This window comes from Tachypleus tridentatus, unplaced genomic scaffold, assembly GCF_004210375.1.
Source record: "Tachypleus tridentatus isolate NWPU-2018 unplaced genomic scaffold, ASM421037v1 Hic_cluster_1, whole genome shotgun sequence".
In the NCBI taxonomy this organism is placed as follows: domain Eukaryota; kingdom Metazoa; phylum Arthropoda; class Merostomata; order Xiphosura; family Limulidae; genus Tachypleus; species Tachypleus tridentatus.
Genome location: NW_027467777.1, coordinates 29,544,641 through 29,571,828, shown reverse-complemented (window position 1 = coordinate 29,571,828; position 27,188 = coordinate 29,544,641). Strand labels below are relative to the sequence as shown.

At 30.3% G+C, this 27,188-nt stretch overlaps 1 protein-coding gene across 1 annotated transcript in view; it reads right to left on the bottom strand.

The window, feature by feature from the left end:
* Nucleotides 1–985: 985 nt before the first annotated feature.
* The window catches only part of LOC143241764 (peroxidasin-like), a 75,770-nt gene continuing 49,567 nt past the window's right edge, over nt 986–27,188 (bottom strand). The window contains exons 2-3 of the mRNA XM_076484985.1: nt 1,497–1,568; nt 986–1,061 (exon numbers count right to left, since the gene is read on the bottom strand). Coding sequence (XP_076341100.1) covers nt 986–1,061; nt 1,497–1,568 — 148 coding nt within the window. The remainder of the gene's footprint in view (nt 1,062–1,496; nt 1,569–27,188) is intronic.

Genomic DNA, 27,188 nt, shown 5'->3' with positions numbered 1-27,188 from the left:
TTTGAATGTGACAGGCGGAAGTAATCCTAGTTGTTATTGTGTTCAATGTGGCAAGCCGGGAGTAATCCTAGTCATTATTGTGTTTGAATGTGAATCTGTGGTGTTGGGACTTGAGTCTCCTTTCCACAAAATCCAAGCCTCACTAATACAACATAAGAGTGATGGTCAAACCAAGCCTCACGAATACAATATAAGAGTGATGGTCAAACCAAGCCTCACAAATACAACATAAGAGTGATGGTCAAACCAAGCCTCATGAATACAATATAAGAGTGATGGTCAAACCAAGCCTCATGAATACAAAATAAGAGTGATGGTCAAACCAAGCCTCATGAATACAATATAAGAGTGATGGTCAAACCAAGCCTCATGAATACAACATAAGAGTGATGGTCAAATCTTTACTCAACTAGAGCCTTAAAATATCCCATTTTCATTTTTCCAGTGAAGCAAAAAAGTGCGTGTGTCACAGTTATTGAATGTTCGATTGTTTTGGATTTTAAGTTAATGTCAGCTAGTCAACAGTAACTATCTTCAACTCTTGTCTGACCTAATAGTGACATTTGACCTTAACTCTAACAGGTTCCAAAGTTAGCAGAGCGAAATTGCGGCAACAGGACACGAGCCATGAGCCCTTCTAGCTTACACACTTGTTAATACAATCCTGCTGATGTCTCAGTGTAGATCAAATAATTTTTGATGTAATTTATCTTCTGTTATAAAATGTTTGCCATCAGGAATTAGGATCCAGTGGCACAATGGTATGTATGCAGACTTACAATGCTAGAAACTGTTTTTCCATACCCGTGGTGGGCAGAGCACAGATAGCCTACAATATAGCTTTGTGTTTGACTACAAAAAAAATAAGAACAATTCGAGATATTATGTTCTTTCTTTTATTGTTTGTTAAACTCAACAGGTTTAATATAGCTGGAGTATATCATACTAACAACACGTGATAAACAATTACCAAATATCTTAGTACTTACAGGTACCGCAATTCTTTCAGGCCTGTAAATGCATTATTTTCTATCTTCGTAATGTGGTTGTTGTTTAGCAGTCTGTAAAGCATAAATAATTTTAACATTTGTACAAAGTAAAATATTCATTATTTTCATTTACATACTAAATAAACAACTTTTCAAACCTCTTACGAATAACGTAAATAGATAAATATTTATCTCAACAATATTTACGTTACTACCAGTTTACCAGATAAAAATTAAAATAGTACCAATTAATATTATGCAATAATTAAAAAAATAATTTAATTGAAGGCCTATGATGTTCCAGTCTTTTTATTTTCATTTAGAAATTACAGATAAAGATTCTATATTTTAATAATGATATTAAAACTTCTAACACCTTAAATCCACTTTCTGTTAACTTTACACCAATAAAACTGATTTAGTTAGTATTTTCTAATATTAACCAATCACGTTTCAGGAAAGAACGTTTTAGGATTATGAAATCCTAGGTCGTAAAAATGTACTTACAGTGTATTCAAACGTTTGAGATTTTTAAATGTGTTGGCAGTGACTTCTTTTATCTTGTTGAATCTCAAATCTCTGCAAAACATAAAAATACCAACTGATTAAGCCTAGTTACATATTATACATTTTATATTGTTTAGCCTTAACTAAATGACTATTAATCAATTAAAAGTTTGTAATCTTAATTGAATACCGTTAATTACGAATGGTTAACTTTAATTATATATTTTTTTATCCTTATTGCATATACTCAATATTGATTGGTTAACCCTAACTATTTAACGTACAAGTTAATTATTTAACACATACATAGCTAACAATAAGTGTTGCACCCTACGTTCTTGTTATATAAATTATAATAACTGGTTAACTTGATATTGATTGGTTAACCCTAATTACTTATTGTTGATATTAAGTGATTTACTCGAACGACTTACCATAAATAATAATTGTTTACCTGTGTGTTTGTTTTTCGTATAGCAAAGCCACAAAGGGCTATCTGCTCAGTCCACCAAGGTGAATCGAACCCCTGATTTTAGCATTGTAAATCCGGAGACATACCGCTGTACTAGCGGGGACAATTATTTAACACTAATTACCTACAGCCAACAATGGCTGATGTAACATAACTGCATGTTATTTATAATAATTTGTTAGCTTAATTACATATTGCTATTACTTACATACGTCTTTAGCTTTTTATGATATTATTAGAAGATGACTTTACAACATAATTATTGCTAACTGGTACATAAATTGGCAGAAATGTCTTAGAAAGAAACTCATTCACGGCCTGGCATGGCCAAGCGCGTAAGGCGTGCGACTCGTAATCCGAGGGTCGCGGGTTCGCGCCCGCGTCGCGCTAAACATGCTCGCCCTCCCAGCCGTGGGGGTGTATAATGTGACGGTCAATCCCACTATTCGTTGGTAAAAGAGTAGCCCAAGAGTTGGCGGTGGGTGGTGATGACTAGCTGCCTTCCCTCTAGTCTTACACTGCTAAATTAGGGACGGCTAGCACAGATAGCCCTCGAGTAGCTTTGTGCGAAATTCCAAAACAAACAAAACAAACAAACAAACTCATTCACACGTACCTAAACAATACAAACAGAATGACGTTACCAACTGACTTCTTAACGCTTCTAACTAAACATTCTTAAAGCATTATTAGAAGATGACTTTACAACATAATTAACGCTAACTGGTAAGTGAATTGGCAGAAATGTCTTAGAAATAAATTCATTCACACGTACCTAAACAATACAAACAGAATGACGTTACCAACTGACTTTTTAACGCTTCTAACCAAACATTCTTAAAGCAAAGTAATAAATAAAAAGCCAATAACAAAATTTAATACACCACGTAAAGTTTTTGTTTTGTTGTTGTTGTCGTCGTTCGTGTGTTTCTGTTGTTGTTTTCCTGTTGTTATTTTCAGGTTATATTCTAAAAACATTACATATTTCATCCATAGGGAAAATGCTGATATTAATTATTACGTAATGTAATTTAGATAACCTTTGATTTTTCTTATTTCATTAACCTATTTCTTTTTAATCTTCAAACTTCCCTGCATATCATATGTCGCGTACTTGAACTGTAACTGAACGTCTATAAGTGCAGACCATGTAAATCTAAACAGAATCCGTCTCTCTTGGTCGTTTGTGATATCCAAGACACAAGACATTTTTCAACTGACCTCTAAATAACCACTTAAATCAACAGTTTATAACATTGAATTGTAAAAACACGACATTCATATTAACCAATCAGGGTACACTGATAACACCGAGTAGTAAGACACATCATTACTATTAACAAATCCGTGTAAATTTATAAACTCCAATGTTTTACCAATGTCAGTATTTGATATTTTCAGTTTTTTAGTAATGTCAGTGTTTCACTGTTTAGTTATCCTTTCTCACTCTCTTTTTGTATTATCTTTCTATTTATAATAATGAGCTAAGCTGTGCTTAACCTCAAGGACACTTTAAACAAGCCAGTCTAACAATAAAAGTATAATTTCCTGAATTTAACATATCAGTTCAAGTTTTGAAAACCTTACAATTTATATAGAACCTCGCTCTCTTAACGCCCACAGCCACTTCTCTGTAGAAGGTACAGAGAATTATTAAATTGGAGTTTATTTAATAATCCATTTTCATCAGCCACAACTACGGAACGGAAAGAACAAAAGAAAAATGTCTTCTACCCAAACCTACGAGTACCGAAATACAAAAATGTTATTACATTCACTCGCCTACCTAAATTCATTTCTGCCATTATTACGAGACAACACAACCCTGTCAGTGCCTACATAACAGACTCCTCTCGAAGACTAAATAGTCTCTCAATAGTTCGTATTTGCAGCTGAACTTATGAGTGAAGTTTTTCTACATTGAGGAAGGTTATTTTTTATTAAGTTCTCGCTGCACATGTACAAATCCACCTAACGGCGTCTCTTATCTATGCTTCACTCGAACGACAGGTCATTTCGGACACACACACATATTTATTCCAAGAATTAAACTCAGATGCTAACAGCTTCGATAATTATAAAAGAAAGAACCACAAAGAACGCCAAGTGTTTTATTCTCACAGTTTTTTACATCATTGACAAAACATTGAGTCATAAATATTACTGATACACGCTGAACAGTTTCTCTTTAATGGGCCCCTCTTTCCACAGCCTAAAATAAACAACGCAAAAGAGAATACATAGTATCGTTTTAAAATGTAATGAAACAAATGAACTTAGGAACACAATAATTAAATTAGAGTTTAGAGGCTGAACTAATCTGATTATATTGTTTAAATGGTCAATATCTCCATCACACCTGTGAAACTTGTGAAAATATTTACCTATGGTTCTATAAGCCCCAAATTAAGGTGTCAACAAGAAACTAAGAATGAACTAATCCTTATGATACAAGAATCAATTACAAGTTTTATTCTCACAGTTCATAAGCCAAAGTTCTTCGTGAAGTTTGACTCTCACGATAGTTGAATGAAAATAATTACGTTTTTTTTTTTAATAACAAAAGACTGCCTGTAAAGTCTAACCCTAACCAACAATCTAGCAAGATAGTAAAGAGCGGTCTCTATATTCTGTCCTTACTTACGTTTTCACTTTTTTATCCTAATTATCCACTGGCTAGATTTCATATTAATGCATTTCTACTTTGTTCTATGAACATAATTTATAAATTTTCTTTTCGTTGTATGTTTGGTAAACGATTAAATAAGCAAAAGAAAAGCGTGTTTAAAAAAAAAAGTTGTTTTTATTTTAAAACTATACCAGTAATTCATCACAACATTCAAACATTATGTTTTATAACACGTAATAATAGCAGATCCTGCTTGTCAAAATAATGTTTAACTTGGAATCCAACCAAGGTAAAACATTAGTCAGTTAATATGATACATTAAACCTGTAATATACAGGTAAAACATTGGTCAATTAATATGATACATTAAACCTGTAATATACAGGTAAAACATTGGTCAGTTAATATGATACATTAAACCTGGAATATACAGGTAAAACATTAGTCAATTAATATGATACATTAAACCTGGAATATACAGGTAAAACATTAGTCAATTAATATGATGCATTAAACCTGGAATATACAGGTAAAACATTGGTCAGTTAATATGATACATTAAACCTGGAATATACAGGTAAAACATTGGTCAGTTAATATAATACATTAAACCTGGAATATACAGGTAAAACATTAGTCAATTAATATGATGCATTAAACCTGGAATATACAGGTAAAACATTGGTCAGTTAATATAATACATTAAACCTGTAATATACAAGTAAAACATTAGTCAATTAATATGAAACATTAAACCTGGAATATACAGGTAAAAACATTGGTCAGTTAATATGATACATTAAACCTGGAATATACAGGTAAAACATTGGTCAGTTATATAATACATTAAACCTGGAATATACAGGTAAAACATTAGTCAATTAATATGAAACATTAAACCTGGAATATACAGGTAAAACATTGGTCAGTTAATATGATACATTAAACCTGGAATATACAGGTAAAACATTAGTCAGTTAATATGATGCATTAAACCTGGAATATACAGGTAAAACATTAGTCAGTTAATATGATGCATTAAACCTGGAATATACAGGTAAAACATTAGTCAATTAATATGATACATTAAACCTGGAATATACAGGTAAAACATTAGTCAATTAATATGATGCATTAAACCTGGAATATACAGGTAAAAACATTAGTCAGTTAATATGATGCATTAAACCTGGAATACACAGGTAAAACATTGATCAGTTAATATGATGCATTAAACCTGGAATATACAGGTAAAACATTAGTCAGTTAATATGATATATTAAACCTCGTGCCGCGTCATCTGCAATGAACTTATATAGAATAACTTTCAAACACGGTTGAAGGTCCAAATCCACAGACACCAACACGCTAACCTAATTATTAGTTAAATTATCTAAAGTTCAGGTCCTTTCTAAGGTCGTTCTACGTTTGTAATTAAGCACAAAGCAACACAATGGTTATCTGTGCTCTGCCCACTACGGGTATCCAAATCAGGTTTCTAGCGATGAAGTTCGCAGATATGCGACGTGCGACTGGGGTGTCATTCTAAGTTTAACTTATTCTGGTAATATTCTGTGTTTAACATGTTATACTATTGGATGAGTCTGTTTATATTCTGTATTTAACATGTTTTACTTGGGCTGAGTCTGTTTATATGTTCTTCCATGGGTAGAATAAATCTGATTGCATTTTCGTACCCACAGTTTTAAAACATAACCTCTAATGACCACTAGGGTTAAACTTCGAGGTCAAAACTACTAGAAAAAATTTTTCGTAGGTTAAGCTTTTTGTGAAAGTTATAATAGTTTTTATTTTCTCTGAACGTGTTATTCAAAACGTTTAATTTTACGGTTCTACAGAAAGTAAAAACTACAATAAACAAATCTCATACAAAAATGTTTTTCCTTCTACTAGACAACTATGTTACAAAACTCAACACGCTTACTGCAAGTTTAAACTTTCTATCAAGTGAGAAGTTTAGGCTTAAAACGAAGGGAAAAAAGTGCTTTAATCCCTGTAACACCGAGTCATATATCAAACAAAAAATATGTGACAATAGATATCTATGTAACACTGAATCATATATAAGCAACATGTGACAATAGATATCTATGTAACACTGAATCACATATAAGCAACATGTGACAATAGATATCTATGTAACACTGAAACACATATAAGAAACATGTGACAATAGATCTATATATGTAACACTGAATCACATATAAGAAACATGTGACAATAGATATCTATGTAACACTGAATCATATATAAGCAACATGTGACAATAGATATCTATGTAACACTGAATCACATAGAAGAAACATGTGACAATAGATATATATATGTAACATCGAATCACATAGAAGAAACATGTGACAATAGATATCTATGTAACACTGAATCACATAAGAAACATGTGACAATAGATATCTGTAACACTGAATCACATAGAAGAAACATGTGACAATAGATATCTATGTAACACTGAATCACATATAAGAAACATGTGACAATAGATATCTATGTAACACTGAATCACATATAAGCAACATGTGACAATAGATATCTATGTAACACTGAATCACATAGAAGAAACATGTGACAATAGATATCTATGTAACACTGAATCACATAGAAGAAAACATGTGACAATAGATATATATATGTAACACTGAATCACATATAAGCAACATGTGACAATAGATATCTATGTAACACTGAATCATATATAAGCAATATGTGACAATAGATATCTATGTAACACTGAATCACATATAAGAAAATGTGACAATAGATATATATATGTAACACTGAATCACATATAAGAAACATGTGACAATAGATATCTATGTAACACTGAATCACATATAAGAAACATGTGACAATAGATATCTATGTAACACTGAATCACATATAAGCAACATATGTGACAATAGATATCTATGTAACACTGAATCACATATAAGAAACATGTGACAATAGATCTATATATGTAACACTGAATCACATATAAGAAACATGTGACAATAGATATCTATGTAACACTGAATCATATATAAGCAACATGTGACAATAGATATCTATGTAACACTGAATCACATAGAAGAAACATGTGACAATAGATATATATATGTAACACTGAATCACATAGAAGAAACATGTGACAATAGATATCTATGTAACACTGAATCACATAAGAAACATGTGACAATAGATATCTATGTAACACTGAATCACATAGAAGAAACATGTGACAATAGATATCTATGTAACACTGAATCACATATAAGAAACATGTGACAATAGATATCTATGTAACACTGAATCACATATAAGCAACATGTGACAATAGATATCTATGTAACACTGAATCACATAGAAGAAACATGTGACAATAGATATCTATGTAACACTGAATCACATAGAAGAAACATGTGACAATAGATATATATATGTAACACTGAATCACATATAAGCAACATGTGACAATAGATATCTATGTAACACTGAATCATATATAAGCAATATGTGACAATAGATACCTATGTAACACTGAATCACATAGAAGAAACATGTGACAATAGATATCTATGTAACACTGAATCACATATAAGCAACATGTGACAATAGATATCTATGTAACACTGAATCACATAGAAGAAACATGTGACAATAGATATCTATGTAACACTGAATCACATAAGAAACATGTGACAATGTGATATCTATGTAACACTGAATCACATAGAAGAAACATGTGACAATAGATATCTATGTAACACTGAATCACATAAGAAACATGTGACAATAGATATCTATGTAACACTAAGTCATATACAAGAAACATGTGAGAATATATATATATATATGTAACACCAAGTCATAAGCAAGAAACATGTGAGAATACACATATACGTAACATCAAATCATAAGAAGAAACGTGTTAAATAGATATATGTGTAACACCAAGTCATAATGAGGAACATGTGAGAATATATACATATATTGAAATATTTTTATTTTTCTTCCCAATACACCATTACAGTGAAGATGAGTTTTTCGCTCGACTGACTCACATCACTAGATGGAAACAATGAAGTAAGAGTTGAAGTGGATGTTGAAGAAAGTGGTCAAGTCTTCAGCTGTGTGAGTATAATGACAATCAGATGTCACTTATCTATTAGGAAATGGTGAGAGAAATATTGAATATATATAGAATAGTGGGACCAAAAAATATGGCTAAAAATATAAACATCGAAAATAAAGACATTTATATATTTATTATTATTAAACACAACGTGTGTTTATTATTTATCAATATAATTAAAAGTTAGGAGTTTTGCCGAAGTTTTAGTCACGTGATGTAATGATGTTAAAAAAGTCACTGCGCATGGTACAGTTTGACATAAATTTCGATTCTAATAACATTCGATCGTATCACTTTGAACCAGTTAGTTAATCTGTAGAAACCCAGCTTAGAATCAAAGGTATAATAAGTCATCATGAAACATAGAAAATGGAGTGAACTGCCTGGTTTAAACACGAGCACGAACTGTAGCTAACAAGTAGTTCTAAGTTTTATTATCTGGTTATATTCTGTTTAGAAAATTAAACGCCGAATTTTTTATCACAGCACTGCGTCGGTGTTTTTACTTTTAAAAAAACAGGCATTGTATTTCGCTTATTTATATTTCCTAATAGTCTTTCTATCCCAGTAAATAACCTCTGGTTTCAAATTAATTTCATTCGTGATGTATCCCATTTATAGGATCGAGGTGAAAACGTGTTATCTAAGCGAGTAAAATCAGTAATGATTAGGTTCGTTACATTTGACCCCAAGCCTGCTCTATTCGTGGACCGAATTAAAGCATCTCATAGTTCCAACAAAAACACCACCTAACTCTCTTGGTGTTTTACCTCTATTGTTACAAAAGAAAATTCACATAATAAACCAGTTTCGCAAGAGAAACATTTGCGGTCAACGGAACAAATAACGAAACACATTGAAAACAGAAATAATTATATACGAAGTGAGTCGGTTACTACGACCTCGAGATGTCTGATGCTAATAACGTCACGAATTCACAGCTTATAAAAACACGGAATATTTCATACATTAGACGCATTTGAACTAAAATAGTAAGTAACTATTATAAAATAGTAAGTAAAAAACAGTAACTAGTATATGGAGCTTATAAAAACAGTAACCAGTACATGGAGCTTATAAAAGAGTAACTAGTATATGGAGCTTATAAAAAAAGAGTAACTAGTATATGGAGCTTATAAAAAACAGTAACTAGTATATGGAGCTCATAAAACCAGTAACTAGTATATGGAGCTTATAAAAACAGTTACTGGTATATGGAGCTTATAAAAACAGCAACTAGTATATAGAGCTCATAAAACCAGTAACTAGTATATGGAGCTTATAAAAAAAACAGTTACGAGTATATGGAGCTTATAAAAACAGTAACTAGTATATGGAGCTTATAAAACCAGTAACTAGTATATGGAGACTTATAAAAAGAGTAACTAGTATATGGAGCTTATAAAAAAACAGTAACTAGTATATGGACTTATATAAAAAACAGTAACTAGTATATAGACTCATAAAACCAGTAACTAGTATATGGACTTATAAAAAACAGTACTAATATATGGAGCTTATAAAAACAGTAACTAGTATATGGAGACTTATAAAAAAACAGTAACTAGTATATGGAGCTTATAAAAAACAGTAACTAGTATATGGAGCTTATAAACAACAGTAACTAGTATATGGAGCTCATAAAAACCAGTAACTAGTATATGGAGCTTATAAAAACAGTACTAGTATATGGAGCTTATAAAACCAGTAACTAGTATATGGAGCTCATAAAACCAGTAACTAGTATATGGAGCTTATAAAAACCAGTACTAGTATATGGAGCTTATAAAAAACAGTAACTTGTATATGGAGCTTATAAAAACAGTACTAGTATATGGAGCTTATAAAAACCAGTAACTAGTATATGGAGCTCATAAAAACCAGTAACTAGTATATGGAGCTTATAAAACCAGTACTAGTATATGGACTTATAAAAAACAGTACTAGTATATGGAGCTTATAAAAAACAGTAACTAGTATATGGAGCTTATAAAAAACAGTAACTAGTATATGGAGCTTATAAAAAACAGTAACTAGTATATGGAGCTCAAAAACCAGTAACTAGTATATGGAGCTCATAAAAACCAGTAACTAGTATATGGAGCTCATAAAAACCAGTAACTACTATATGGAACTTATAAAAACCAGTACTAGTATATGGAGCTTATAAAAATCAGTAACTAGTATATGGAGCTCATAAAAAACAGTAACTAGTATATGGAGACTTATAAAAACAGTAACTTCTATATAGAGCTTATAAAAAAACAGTAACTAGTATATGGAGCTTATAAACAACAGTAACTAGTATATGGAGCTCATAAAACCAGTAACTAGTATATGGAGCTCATAAAACCAGTAACTAGTATATGGAGCTCATAAAACCAGTAACTACTATATGGAACTTATAAAAACCAGTACTAGTATATGGAGCTTATAAAAATCAGTAACTAGTATATGGAGCTCATAAAAAACAGTAACTAGTATATGGAGCTTATAAAAAACAGTAACTAGTATATGGAACTTATAAAAAACAGTAACTAGTATATGGAGCTTATAAAAAACAGTAACTAGTATATGGAGCTCATAAAAACCAGTAACTAGTATATGGAGCTTATAAAACCAGTAACTAGTATATATAGATTCATAAACCAGTAACTAGTATATGGAGTTTATAAAACCAGTACTAGTATATGGAGCTTATAAAAACAGTAACTTGTATATGGAGTTCATAAAACCAGTAACTAGTATATAGACTTATAAAAAACAGTAACTTGTATATGGAGCTTATAAAAAACAGTAACTAGTATATGGAGCTTATAAAAACAGTAACTAGTATATGGACTCATAAAAAACAGTACTAGTATATGGAGCTTATAAAAAACAGTAACTAGTATATGGAGCTTATAAAAACCAGTAACTAGTATATGGAGCTTATAAAAACAGTACTAGTATATGGACTTATAAAAACAGTAACTAGTATATGGAGACTTATAAAAACAGTAACTAGTATATGGAGTCATAAAACCAGTAACTAGTATATGGAGCTTATAAAACAGTAACTAGTATATGGAGCTTATAAAAAACAGTAATTAGTATATGGAGCTTATAAAAAACAGTAACTAGTATATGGAGCTTATAAACAACAGTAACTAGTATATGGAGCTCATAAAAACCAGTAACTAGTATATGGAGCTTATAAAAAACAGTACTAGTATATGGAGCTTATAAAACCAGTAACTAGTATATGGAGCTCATAAAACCAGTAACTAGTATATGGAGCTTATAAAAACCAGTACTAGTATATGGAGCTTATAAAAAACAGTAACTTGTATATGGAGCTCATAAAAACCAGTAACTAGTATATGGAGCTTATAAAAAACAGTAACTTCTATATGGAGCTTATAAAAAACAGTAACTAGTATATGGAGCTTATTAACACCAGTAACTAGTATATGGAGCTTATAAATAACAGTAACTAGTATATAGAGTTTATAAAAAATAGTAAGTCGTATATTGCATAACAACCTTTATACATTAAGTTAATTAGATATTGTTTTCACCAATGTGGTAATTGAAATGAAATATGAACACTAACACCTGAAGGTAACAATATTTAAAAGATTGATTAAATGATGTGTTTACAGTTGTACATTTATTGATGTTACTAGTCTCATATTTGTTCATATGATGTTACTACAGTCTTATATTTGTTCATATATGATGTTACTACAGTCTTATATTTGTTCATATATGATGTTACTACAGTCTTATCTTTGATTAATGTTACTACACTTTATCTTTGATTATATGATGCCACTATGTTCTACTCTTAGTTTATATGATATAACTACAGTCTTATCTTTGATTAATGTTACTACAGTTTATCTTAGTTCGTACTGTATTTTATTACTCTTTCTGTCTTAGTGCATATGATGTCACAAGCATGACTCAGAGTGTTATATGTGATGACTACCACTTATGTGAAGTTAAATTAGACTTACTTCTGTAACGTTAGTTTTGTTAAAACATTCAATATGTTTAATGTGTTTACTTTATCGTTTTTCATGTATTCCATTTCACTGTGAAGACTATTTTGTATTCTTAATTTAGTATGTATATTTAGGACAAATATTAATCTTATAAACTGGCCGAACATCGTTACGTGTTGTTGGGATTAAAGCCGATAACGTGGACAATAGCGAAAGTAGACAACTTATGAATCAGGGTATTCTAATCATCATATGTTTTAGTTTTTGTTTTATAACATTATTAAATCATCTAAATTATTTACCGGGTTAATTTTTATATCTAGATGTCTTTTTGTTTATCAAGTTATTCAAAACTACCCGGCACCTAAGCCAACATGCCGCCACTTTCTTGGAAGCACATTCTATTTTTAATGTTATATACACTCCTTAACGTCAAATGAAATAGGTTCTATGAGGCTACAGTTAAAATATTTTTAAACCGCATAACCTAAACAAAGCAGAAAAATCTAGATTATTTAAAAAAAAAAAACCCATCAGAAACCCTAAATTAATTTGGAGAAAACAAATGAAAACAATTGACCAACTAATAGAGCTATTTCAGAGATGTCTAGATCAAGGAATGTGCTACCCCTCTTCCCAGCCCCATAACTCAAACCCCATCTCTCCTCGTCCTACTCGACTACTCTCTGCTTACGTGAAATGGAAAGCAGATGTATAATTTCTCTCACGAGATCGTTCAGGGCACTACGTCATCACTTCACGTGCAGTATATCTGACACATGCTTAACACGAGTAATAAGCTGGTTTCAAACAGCTAAATGGGGCATCCCACGAGAAACTTAAGGTTTATATGTCATTTAACCTACCGCTTAGCAGTAAGCGACATCGACAGATATATGTATTAAAAAGTAACTTGTTCTTCATGAGGAAAGATGTCAGCTTAGCATTAATCTATTAGAACAATGAACATGTATATATATCATTTATATAATGTATTAATTGTTCAGAAATAAAGCCTAAACATTATAAAAATATTTAGGCTTAACTTGTTAGGTAAACGTTCCTTCACGTTCCGGGACATCGTTTTAAATTCAAGATGAATCCGGAACTGTGATTGGAACATGTTAACCAATAAGTAAATCACTTTGTTTAGTTCACTTTCCTGTAACTTCAAAACGTTTGTTTGTTTGTTTTGGAATTTCGCACAAAGCTACTCAAGGGCTATCTGTGCTAGCCGTCCCTAATTTAGCAGTGTAAGACTAGAGGAAAGGCAACTAGTCATCACCACCCACCGCCAACTCTTGGGCTACTCTTTTACCAACGAATAGTGAGATTGATCGTCACATTATAACGCCCCCACGGCTGGGAGGACGAGCATGTTTAGGGCGACTCGGGCGCGAACCCGCAACCCTCAGATTACGAGTCGCACGCCTCAACGCGCTAGGCCATGCCAGCACCTTCAAAACGAAACCTACTACCAAGATTTAAAATATTCTATTCATCACAAAAGTATAATTTTTATGTTACAATTTCACATCTAGACAGCAAACTGTCATACATTTGTGTTTGTCCGTCTGTGTGTGAAGTTATTTTTGTATCCATATATTCAAAGCATATTTATTTCTGTATCTGAAGTTACAAACGTGTATGTAAGCACGTACACACTAACATTGTTATAATTATTGTGTTTATTTCTTTAACAAACTGTTACTGTTGGAAACATATCTGCATGTCAGACGACACTTAAAAAAAATACTATTTGCAGAACCGATTACATTTTATAAGTCTGCCCTTTGGTTCAGAGCGGTTACCTTTTGAAAAAAACCGTTAGGCGAAGCGTCGTATAAAAAAAACAACAACTAAATTACTGGTCATTGGTCTAAAAGTTTTGTTTCTTTGTATGTGTGTTGTTTTACAAAACGCTTTAAACGATACCATTTTAGCTACTCGTGTCAAACTCCCATGATTAAATAATTAATACAAATATGAAAATAAGCCAGTTAGGAGTTGTTTACCATAGTTTCTTGACCGATCAAGAGCGCCCTTTCACTCACTCTCTAGACTTATTTACTCGATTTGTAACAGGAAAAGGCGCATGGCATCTTTCACTAGCACGTATATAAAAGCACGAGCGCTTTGTCTTTCTTGTTTGGATCCGCTTTTTTCCGACCTTCACACGGCTTGAAAAGGCTTAGTGTAAATGCAATCAATAGCGTCTTTCAAGACGTTCTAGAGTAAATATAAACAAACTCAGTTTTCGTCATATCTTTGTAACCGCGTTCAAGACAAGCTAGTGGTTGTATATACTGTATGGCATTACTGTTTTCCAACTCTTGACTGTGTCAAACCGTCACACAAGATCATTAAAACATGCTAAAAGCTGGTAACTTTCAACAGGTATGTTTAAGACTATTTACAGTTAATGTCGTCAAGTTACTAAGGTTGCTGGTAACATCATAACTGGTAGAATCATTCCACACAACTTCTGGGAAATGGTTGAAAATTAATCACAAATCTAATCAGACACAAGGGTGAAATAGACTGGTAAAAATTGAACGATAGAGAAATGTTTCACACCAATTATTATAGTATATAACACCAGAAGTGTACTTGTACTGGTCATTTCGCACCTGTTACAATTGTATAGAACACTATAAGTGTACTTATAGTGATTATTTCACACCAATTATTATGGTATATAACACTACAAGTGTACTTACAGTGATTATTTCACACCGATTATTACACTATATAACACGAGAAGTGTACTTATAGTAGTTATTTCACCACAATTATAATGGAATAGAACAATAGAATTGTACTTATAGTGGTCATTTTGCACCAATTATTATAGTATAGAACACTAAAAGTGTACTTATAATGGTTATTTCACACCAGTTATTATTGTATAGAACACTAGAAGTGAACTTTTAGTGGTCATTTCGCACCTGTTATTATTGTATAGAATACTAGAAGTGTACTGATAATGGTTATTTCACACCAATTATAATGGTATAGAATACTAGAAGTGTACTTATAGTGGTCATTTTACAGTAATTATTATAGTGTAGAACTCTAGAAGTATATTTATAGTGGTCATTTCACACCAATTATTATGGTATAGAACACTAGTAGTGTACTTACAGTGATCATTTCACACCAATTATTATAGTATATAACAGTGGAAGTGTACTTATAGTGCTTATTTCACAACAATTATTATCGTATAGAACACTAGAAGTGTACTTAGAGTGATTATTTCACACCAGTTATTATAGTATGTAACACTAGAAGTATACTTATAGTGGTTATTTCGCAGCAGTTATAATGGAATAGAACACTAGAAGTGTACTTATAGTGGTTATTTCACACCAATTATTATTGTATAGGACACTAGAAGTGTACTTTGTAGTGGTCATTTCTCACCAATTATTATAGTATATAACACTATAAATATACTTCTAGTGGTTATTTCACACCAATTATTAAGGTATAGAACAGTAGAAGTGTACTTATAATGGTCATTTTACACCAATTATTATAGTTTAGAACCCTAGAAGTATATTTATAGTGGTCATTTCACACCAATTATTATGTTATATAACACTAGTAGTGTATTTGTAGTGGTGATTTCTCACCAATTATTATAGTATATAACACTATAAATATACTTCTAGTGGTTATTTCACACCAATTATTAAGGTATAGAACAGTAGAAGTGTACTTATAATGGTCATTTCACACCAGTTATTATTGTATAGAACATTAGATGTGAACTTATAGTGGTCATTTCACACCAGTAATAATGGTATATAACACTAGAAGTGTACTTATAGTGGTCATTTCACACCAGTTAAAATGGAATAGAACACATGAAGTGTACTTATAGTGATCATTTCACACCAGTTCTAATGGAATAGAACACAAGAAGTGTTCTTATAGTGGTAATTTACACCAATAATTATGGTGCAGACCACTATAAGTGTATTTATAGTGGTTATTTCACACCAATTACTATGGTATAGAACACTAGAAGTATACTTGCAGTGATCATTTCACACCAATTATTATTGTATAGAACACTACAAGTGTACTTATAGTAATTATTTCACACCAATTATTATGGTATAGACCACTAGAAGTGTACTTATAGTGGTCATTTTACACTAATTATTATAGTTTAGAACTCTAGAAGTATATTTATAGTGGTCATTTCACACCAATTATTATGTTATATAACACTAGTAGTGTACTTATAGTGGTCATTACTCACCAATTATTATTGTATAAAAGACTAGAAGTGTACTTCTAGTGGTTATTTTACAACAATTATTGAAGTATAGAACAATAGAAGTGTACTTATATTACTCATATCACACCAATAGAACACTAGTAGTGAACTTACAGTGACCATTTTACAACAATTATTATAGTATATAACTGTGGAAGTGTACTTATAGTGGTTATTTCACAACAATTATTATCATATAGAACACTAGAAGTGTATTTATAGTAATAATTTCACACCAATTATTATGGTATAGGCCACTAGAAGTGTATTTATAATGGTGATTTCACACCAGGTATTTTGATATATACACTAGAAGTTTACCTATAATGGTCTTTTCGCACCAGTTATTGTTTTATAGCACACTAGAAGTGTACTTATAGTGGTCATTACTCACCAATTATTATTCTATAAAACACTAGAAGTGTACTTATAGTGGTGATATCTCACCAATTATTATTGTATATAACACTAGAAATATACTTATAGTGGTAATTTCACACCAATTACTATGGTATAGAACACTAGAAGTGTACGTTCATTAATCATTTCACACTGATTATTACAGTATATAGCACTAGAAGTGTACTTCTAGTGGTTATTTCACACCAATTATTAAGGTATAGAACACTAGAAGTGTACTTATAATGGTCATTTCACACCAGTTTTTTATATATACACTAGAAGTGTACTAATATTGGTCATTTTTCAGCAGTTATAATAGAATAGAACACTAGAAGTGTACTTATAGTCGTCATTTCACATCAGTTATTATAGTATACAACACTAGAATTGTACTTATAGTGATCATTTCACACCAGTTATTATTGTATAGAACACTAGAAGTGAACTTTTAGTGGTCATTTCGCACCATTATTATTGTATAGAACACTAGAAGTGTACTGATAATGGTTATTTCACACCAATTATAATGGTATAGAACACTAGAAGTGTACTTATAGTGGTCATTTTACACCAATTATTATAGTGTAGAACTCTAGAAGTATATTTATAGTGGTCATTTCACACCAATTATTATGGTATAGAAACTAGTAGTGTACTTACAGTGATCATTTCACACCAATTATTACAGTATATAACAGTGGAAGTGTACTTATAGTGCTTATTTCACAACAATTATTATCGTATAGAACACTAGAAGTGTACTTAGAGTGATTATTTCACACCAGTTATTATAGTATGTAACTCTAGAAGTATACTTATAGTGGTTATTTCGCAGCAGTTATAATGGAATAGAACACTAGAAGTGTACTTATAGTGGTTATTTCACAGCAATTATTATTGTATAGAACAATAGAAGTGTAGTTATAGTGGTCATTTCACACCAATTATAATAAATTAGAACACAAGAAGTTTACCTACAATGGTCTTTTTGCACCAGTTATTATTGTATAGAACACTAGAAGTGTACATATAATGTTCATTTCTCACCAGTTATAATGGAATAGTACACTAGAAGTGCACTTATAATGGTCATTACTCACCAATTATTACTGTATAGGACACTAGAAGTGTACTTGTAGTGGTGATTTCTCACCAATTATTATAGTATATAACACTATAAATATACTTCTAGTGGTTATTTCACACCAATTATTAAGGTATAGAACAGTAGAAGTGTACTTATAATGGTCATTTTACACTAATTATTATAGTTTAGAACCCTAGAAGTATATTTATAGTGGTCATTTCACACCAATTATTATGTTATATAACACTAGTAGTGTACTTATAGTGGTCATTACTCACCAATTATTATTGTATAAAAGACTAGAAGTGTACTTCTAGTGGTTATTTTACAACAATTATTGAGGTATAGAACAATAGAAGTGTACTTATATTATTCATATCACACCAATAGAACACTAGTAGTGAACTTACAGTGACCATTTTACAACAATTATTATAGTATATAACTGTGGAAGTGTACTTATAGTGGTTATTTCACAACAATTATTATCATATAGAACACTACAAGTGTACTTATAGTAATCATTTCACACCAATTATTATGGTATAGACCACTAGAAGTGTACTTATAGTGGTCATTTTACACTAATTATTATAGTTTAGAACTTTAGAGGTATATTTATAGTGGTCATTTCACACCAATTATTATGTTATATAACACTAGTAGTGTACTTATAGTGGTCATTACTCACCAATTATTATTGTATAAAAGACTAGAAGTGTACTTCTAGTGGTTATTTTACAACAATTATTGAGGTATAGAACAATAGAAGTGTACTTATATTACTCATATCACACCAATAGAACACTAGTAGTGAACTTACAGTGACCATTTTACAACAATTATTATAGTATATAACTGTGGAAGTGTACTTATAGTGGTTATTTCACAACAATTATTATTATATAGAACACTACAAGTGCATTTATATTAATAATTTCACACCAATTATTATGGTATAGAACACTAGAAGTGTATTTATAATGGTGATTTCACACCAATTATTTTGATATATACACTAGAAGTTTACCTATAATGGTCTTTTTACACCAGTTATTATTGTATAGAACACTAGAAGTGTACTTATAGTGGTCATTACTCACCAATTATTATTCTATAAAACACTAGAAGTGTACTTATAGTGGTTATTTTACAACAATTATTGAGGTATAGAACAATAGAAGTGTACTTATATTACTCATATCACACCAATAGAACACTAGTAGTGAACTTACAGTGACCATTTTACAACAATTATTATAGTATATAACTGTGGAAGTGTACTTATAGTGGTTATTTCACAACAATTATTATTATATAGAACACTACAAGTGCATTTATATTAATAATTTCACACCAATTATTATGGTATAGGCCACTAGAAGTGTATTTATAATGGTGATTTCACACCAGGTATTTTTGATATATACACTAGAAGTTTACCTATAATGGTCTTTTTGCACCAGTTATTATTGTATAGAACAATAGAAGTGTAGTTATAGTGGTCATTTCACACCAATTATAATAAATTAGAACACAAGAAGTTTACCTACAATGGTCTTTTTGCACCAGTTATTATTGTATAGAACACTAGAAGTGTACATATAATGTTCATTTCTCACCAGTTATAATGGAATAGTACACTAGAAGTGCACTTATAATGGTCATTACTCACCAATTATTATGTATAGGACACTAGAAGTGTAATTTATAGTGGTGATTTCTCACCAATTATTATAGTATATAACACTATAAATATACTTATAGTGGTTATTTCACACCAATTATTAAGGTATAGAACAGTAGAAGTGTACTTATAATGGTCATTTTACACTAATTATTATAGTTTAGAACCCTAGAAGTATATTTATAGTGGTCATTTCACACCAATTATTATGTTATATAACACTAGTAGTGTACTTATAGTGGTCATTACTCACCAATTATTATTGTATAAAACACTAGAAGTGTACTTCTAGTGGTTATTTTACAACAATTATTGAGGTATAGAACAATAGAAGTGTACTTATATTATTCATATCACAACTAATAGAACACTAGTAGTGAACTTACAGTGACCATTTACAACAATTATTATAGTATATAACTGTGGAAGTGTACTTATAGTGGTTATTTCACAACAATTATTATCATATAGAACACTAGAAGTGTACTTATAGTAATCATTTCACACCAATTATTATGGTATAGACACTAGAAGTGTACTTATAGTGGTCATTTTACACTAATTATTATAGTTTAGAACTTTAGAGGTATATTTATAGTGGTCATTTCACACCAATTATTATGTTATATAACACTAGTAGTGTACTTATAGTGGTCATTACTCACCAATTATTATTGTATAAAAGACTAGAAGTGTACTTTCTAGTGGTTATTTTACAACAATTATTGAGGTATAGAACAATAGAAGTGTACTTATATTACTCATATCACACCAATAGAACACTAGTAGTGAACTTACAGTGACCATTTTACAACAATTATTATAGTATATAACTGTGGAAGTGTACTTATAGTGGTTATTTCACAACAATTATTATTATATAGAACACTAGAAGTGTATTTATATTAATAATTTCACACCAATTATTATGGTATAGGCCACTAGAAGTGTATTTATAGTGGTCATTTCACACAGGTATATTTTGATATATACACTAGAAGTTTACTTATAATGGTCTTTTTTGCACCAGTTATTATTGTATAGCAACACTAGAAGTGTACTTATAGTGGTCATTACTCACCAATTATTATTCTATAAAACACTAGAAGTGTACTTATAGTGGTGATATCTCACCAATTATTATTGTATATAACACTAGAAGTATACTTATAGTGGTATTTCACACCAATTATTATGGTATAGAACACTGGAAGTGTACGTTCATTAATCATTTCACACTGATTATTATAGTATATAACACTAGAAGTGTACTTATAGTGGTTATTTCACACCAATTATTAAGGTATAGAACACTAGAAGTGTACTTATAATGGTCATTTCACACCAGTTTTTATATATACACTAGAAGTGTACTATATTGGTCATTTTTCAGCAGTTATAATAGAATAGAACACTAGAAGTGTACTTATAGTCGTCATTTCACATCAGTTATTATAGTATACAATACTAGAAGTGAACTTTTAGTGGTCATTTCGCACCTGTTATTATTGTATAGAATACTAGAAGTGTACTGATAATGGTTATTTCACACCAATTATAATGGTATAGAATACTAGAAGTGTACTTATAGTGGTCATTTTACAGTAATTATTATAGTGTAGAACTCTAGAAGTATATTTATAGTGGTCATTTCACACCAATTATTATGGTATAGAACACTAGTAGTGTACTTACAGTGATCATTTCACACCAATTGTTATAGTATATAACAGTGGAAGTGTACTTATAGTGCTTATTTCACAACAATTATTATCGTATAGAACACTAGAAGTGTACTTAGAGTGATTATTTCACACCAGTTATTATAGTATGTAACACTAGAAGTCCACTTATAGTGGTTATTTCGCAGAACTTATAATGGAATAGAACACTAGAAGTGTACTTATAGTGGTTATTTCACAGCAATTATTATTGTATAGAACAATAGAAGTGTAGTTATAGTGGTCATTTCACACAAATTATAATAAATTAGAACACAAGAAGTTTACCTACAATGGTCTTTTTGCACCAGTTATTATTGTATAGAACACTAGAAGTGTACATATAATGTTCATTTCTCACCAGTTATAATGGAATAGTACACTTGAAGTGCACTTATAGTGGTCATTACTCACCAATTATTACTGTATAGGACACTAGAAGTGTACTTGTAGTGGTGATTTCTCACCAATTATTATAGTATATAACACTATAAATATACTTCTAGTGGTTATTTCACACCAATTATTAAGGTATAGAACAGTAGAAGTGTACTTATAATGGTCATTTTACACTAATTATTATAGTTTAGAACCCTAGAAGTATATTTATAGTGGTCATTTCACACCAATTATTATGTTATATAACACTAGTAGTGTACTTATAGTGGTCATTACTCACCAATTATTATTGTATAAAAGACTAGAAGTGTACTTCTAGTGGTTATTTTACAACAATTATTGAGGTATAGAACAATAGAAGTGTACTTATATTATTCATATCACACCAATAGAACACTAGTAGTGAACTTACAGTGACCATTTTACAACAATTATTATAGTATATAACTGTGGAAGTGTACTTATAGTGGTTATTTCACAACAATTATTATCATATAGAACACTACAAGTGTACTTATAGTAATCATTTCACACCAATTATTATGGTATAGACCACTAGAAGTGTACTTATAGTGGTCATTTTACACTAATTATTATAGTTTAGAACCCTAGAGGTATATTTATAGTGGTCATTTCACACCAATTATTATGTTATATAACACTAGTAGTGTACTTATAGTGGTCATTACTCACCAATTATTATTGTATAAAAGACTAGAAGTGTACTTCTAGTGGTTATTTTACAACAATTATTGAGGTATAGAACAATAGAAGTGTACTTATATTACTCATATCACACCAATAGAACACTAGTAGTGAACTTACAGTGACCATTTTACAACAATTATTATAGTATATAACTGTGGAAGTGTACTTATAGTGGTTATTTCACAACAATTATTATCATATAGAACACTATAAGTGTACTTAGAGTGATTATTTCACACCAATTATTATAGTATATAACACTAGAAATGTACTTATAGTGGTCATTTCACACCAATTATTATGGTAAAAACACTTGAAGTGTACTTATAGTGGTTATTTCACCACAATTATAATGGAATAGAACAATAGAAGTGTACTTATAGTGTTCATTTCACACCAATTATTATAGTATATAAAACTAGAAGTGTACTAATAGTATTAATTTAACACCAGTTATATTGAATAGAACACTTTAAGTGAACTTATAGTGGTTATCTCGCACCAGTTATAATGGTATAGAACACTAGAAGTGTTCTTATAGTGGTCATTTCACACCAATTATTATGGTATATAACTCTATAAGTATACTTATAGTCATCATTTCAAAACAATTATTATGGTATAGAACACTAGAAGTGTACTTATAGTAGTAATTTCACACCAGTTATTATTGTATAGAACAATAGAAGTGTACATATAATGGTCATTTCTCACCAGTTATAATGGAATAGAACACAAGAAGTGTACTTATAGTGGTAATTTTACACCAATTATTATAGTGCAGAACACTATAAGTGTATTTATAGTGGTTATTTCACACCAATTACTATGGTATAGAACACTAGAAGTATACTTACAGTGATCATTTCACACCAATTATTATTGTATAGAACACTACAAGTGCATTTATAGTAATAATTTCACACCAATTATTATGGTATAGGCCACTAGAAGTGTATTTATAATGGTGATTTCACACCAGGTATTTTGATATATACACTAGAAGTTTACCTATAATGGTCTTTTCGCACCAGTTATTGTTGTATAGCACACTAGAAGTGTACTTATAGTGGTCATTACTCACCAATTATTATTCTATAAAACACTAGAAGTGTACTTATAGTGGTAATTTCACACCAATTACTATGGTATAGAACACTAGAAGTGTACGTTCATTAATCATTTCACACTGATTATTACAGTATATAGCACTAGAAGTGTACTTCTAGTGGTTATTTCACACCAATTATTAAGGTATAGAACACTAGAAGTGTACTTATAATGGTCATTTCACACCAGTTTTTTATATATACACTAGAATTGTACTAATATTGGTCATTTTTCAGCAGTTATAATAGAATAGAACACTAGAAGTGTACTTATAGCCGTCATTTCACATCAGTTATTATAGTATACAATACTAGAATTGTACTTATAGTGATCACTTCACACCAGTTATTATTGTATAGAACACTAGAAGTGAACTTTTAGTGGTCATTTCGCACCTGTTATTATTGTATAGAATACTAGAAGTGTACTGATAATGGTTATTTCACACCAATTATAATGGTAAAGAATACTAGAAGTGTACTTATAGTGGTCATTTTACAGTAATTATTATAGTGTAGAACTCTAGAAGTATTTTTATAGTGGTCATTTCACACCAATTATTATGGTATAGAACACTAGAAGTGTACTTAGAGTGATTAATTCACACCAATTATTATAGTATGTAACACTAGAAGTATACTTATAGTGGTTATTTTGCAACAGTTATAATGGAATAGAACACTAGAAGTGTACTTATAGTAGTCATTTCACACCAATTATTATGGTATATAACACAATAAGTGTACTTATAGTAATCATTTCACCCCAATTATTATGGTATAGAACAATAGAAGTGTACTTAAAGTCGTCATTTCACACCAATTATTATAGTATATAACAGTGGAAGTGTATTTTAGTGGTTATTTCACAACAATTACTATCGTATAGAACACTAGAAGTGTACTTAGAGTGATTATTTCACACCAATTATTATAGTATGTAACACTAGAAGTATACTTATAGTGGTTATTTCTGCCACAGTTATGATGGAATAGAACACTAGAAGTGTACTTATAGTAGTCATTTCACACCAATTATTATGGTATATAACACTATAAGTGTACTTATAGTAATCATTTCACCCAATTATTATGGTATAGAACAATAGAAGTGTACTTAAATTCGTCATTTCACACCAATTATTATAGTATATAACAGTGGAAGTGTATTTTTAGTGGTTATTTCACAACAATTATTATCGTATAGAACACTAGAAGTGTACTTATAGTGATCATTTCACACCAATTATTATAGTATATAACACTAGAAGTGTTCTTCTAGTGGTTATTTCACACCAATTATTAAGGTATAGAACACTAGAAGTGAACTTATAATAGTCATTTCCACCAGGTGTTTTGATATATACACTTGAAAATTGGTCATTTTTTCAGCAATTATAATTGAATAGAACACTAGAAGTGTACTTATAGTGGTCATTTCACAACAGTTATTATTGTATAGAACACTAGAACAGAACTTATAGTTGTCATTTCGCAGCTGTTATTATTGTATAGAATACTAGAAGTGTACTTATAGTGGTCATATCACACCAATTATTATGGTATATTACAATAGAAGTGTATTTATAATGGTCATATCACACCAATTGTTATGGTATAGAACACTAGTTGTGTACTTACAGTGATCATTTCACACCAATTATTATAGTATATAACAGTGAAGTGTATTTTTAGTGGTTATTTTACAACAATTATTATACTATATAACAGTGGAAGTGAACTTACAGTGTTCATTTGACACCAATTATTAAAGTATATAACAGTGGAAGTGTACTTATAGTGGTTATTTCACACCAATTATTATAGTATATAACAGTAGAAGTGTGCTTATAGTGGATATTTCGCACCAGTTATGATGGAATAGAACACTAGAAGTGTACTTATAGTAGTCATTTCACACCAATTATTATGGTATATAACACTATAAGTGTACTTATAGTAATCATTTCACCCCAATTATTATGGTATAGAACAATAGAAGTGTACTTAAAGTCGTCATTTCACACCAGTTATTATTGTATAGAACAATAGAAGTGTAGTTATAGTGGTCATTTCACACCAATCATAATAAATTAGAACACTAGAAGTTTACCTATAATGGTCTTTTCGCACCAGTTATTATTGTATAGAACACTAGTAGTGTACTTGTAGTGGTGATTTCTCACCAATTATTATAGTATATAACACTATAAATATACTTCTAGTGGTTATTTCACACCAATTATTAAGGTATAGAACAGTAGAAGTGTACTTATAATGGTCATTTTACACCAATTATTATAGTTTAGAACCCTAGAAGTATATTTATAGTGGTCATTTCACACCAATTATTATGTTATATAACACTAGTAGTGTACTTATAGTGGTCATTACTCACCAATTATTATTGTATAAAAGACTAGAAGTGTACTTATAGTGGTTATTTTACAACAATTATTGAGGTATAGAACAATAGAAGTGTACTTATATTATTCATATCACACCAAGAGAACACTAGTAGTGAACTTACAGTGACCATTTTACAACAATTATTATAGTATATAACTGTGGAAGTGTACTTATAGTGGTTATTTCACAACAATTATTATCATATAGAACACTAGAAGTGTACTTATAGTAATCATTTCACACCAATTATTATGGTATAGAACACTAGAAGTGTACTTATTGTGGTCATTTTACACCAATTATTATAGTTTAGAACACTAGAAGTGTATTTTATAGTGGTCATTTCACACCAATTATTATGTTATATAACACTAGTAGTGTACTTATAGTGGTCATTACTCACCAATTATTATTAGTATAAAAGACTAGAAGTGTACTTCTAGTGGTTATTTTACAACAATTATTGAGGTATAGAACAATAGAAGTGTACTTATATTACCTCATATCACACCAAATAGAACACTAGTAGTGAACTTACAGTGACCATTTTACAACAATTATTATAGTATATAACTGTGGAAGTGTACTTATAGTGGTTATTTCACAACAATTATTATCATATAGAACACTAGAAGTGTA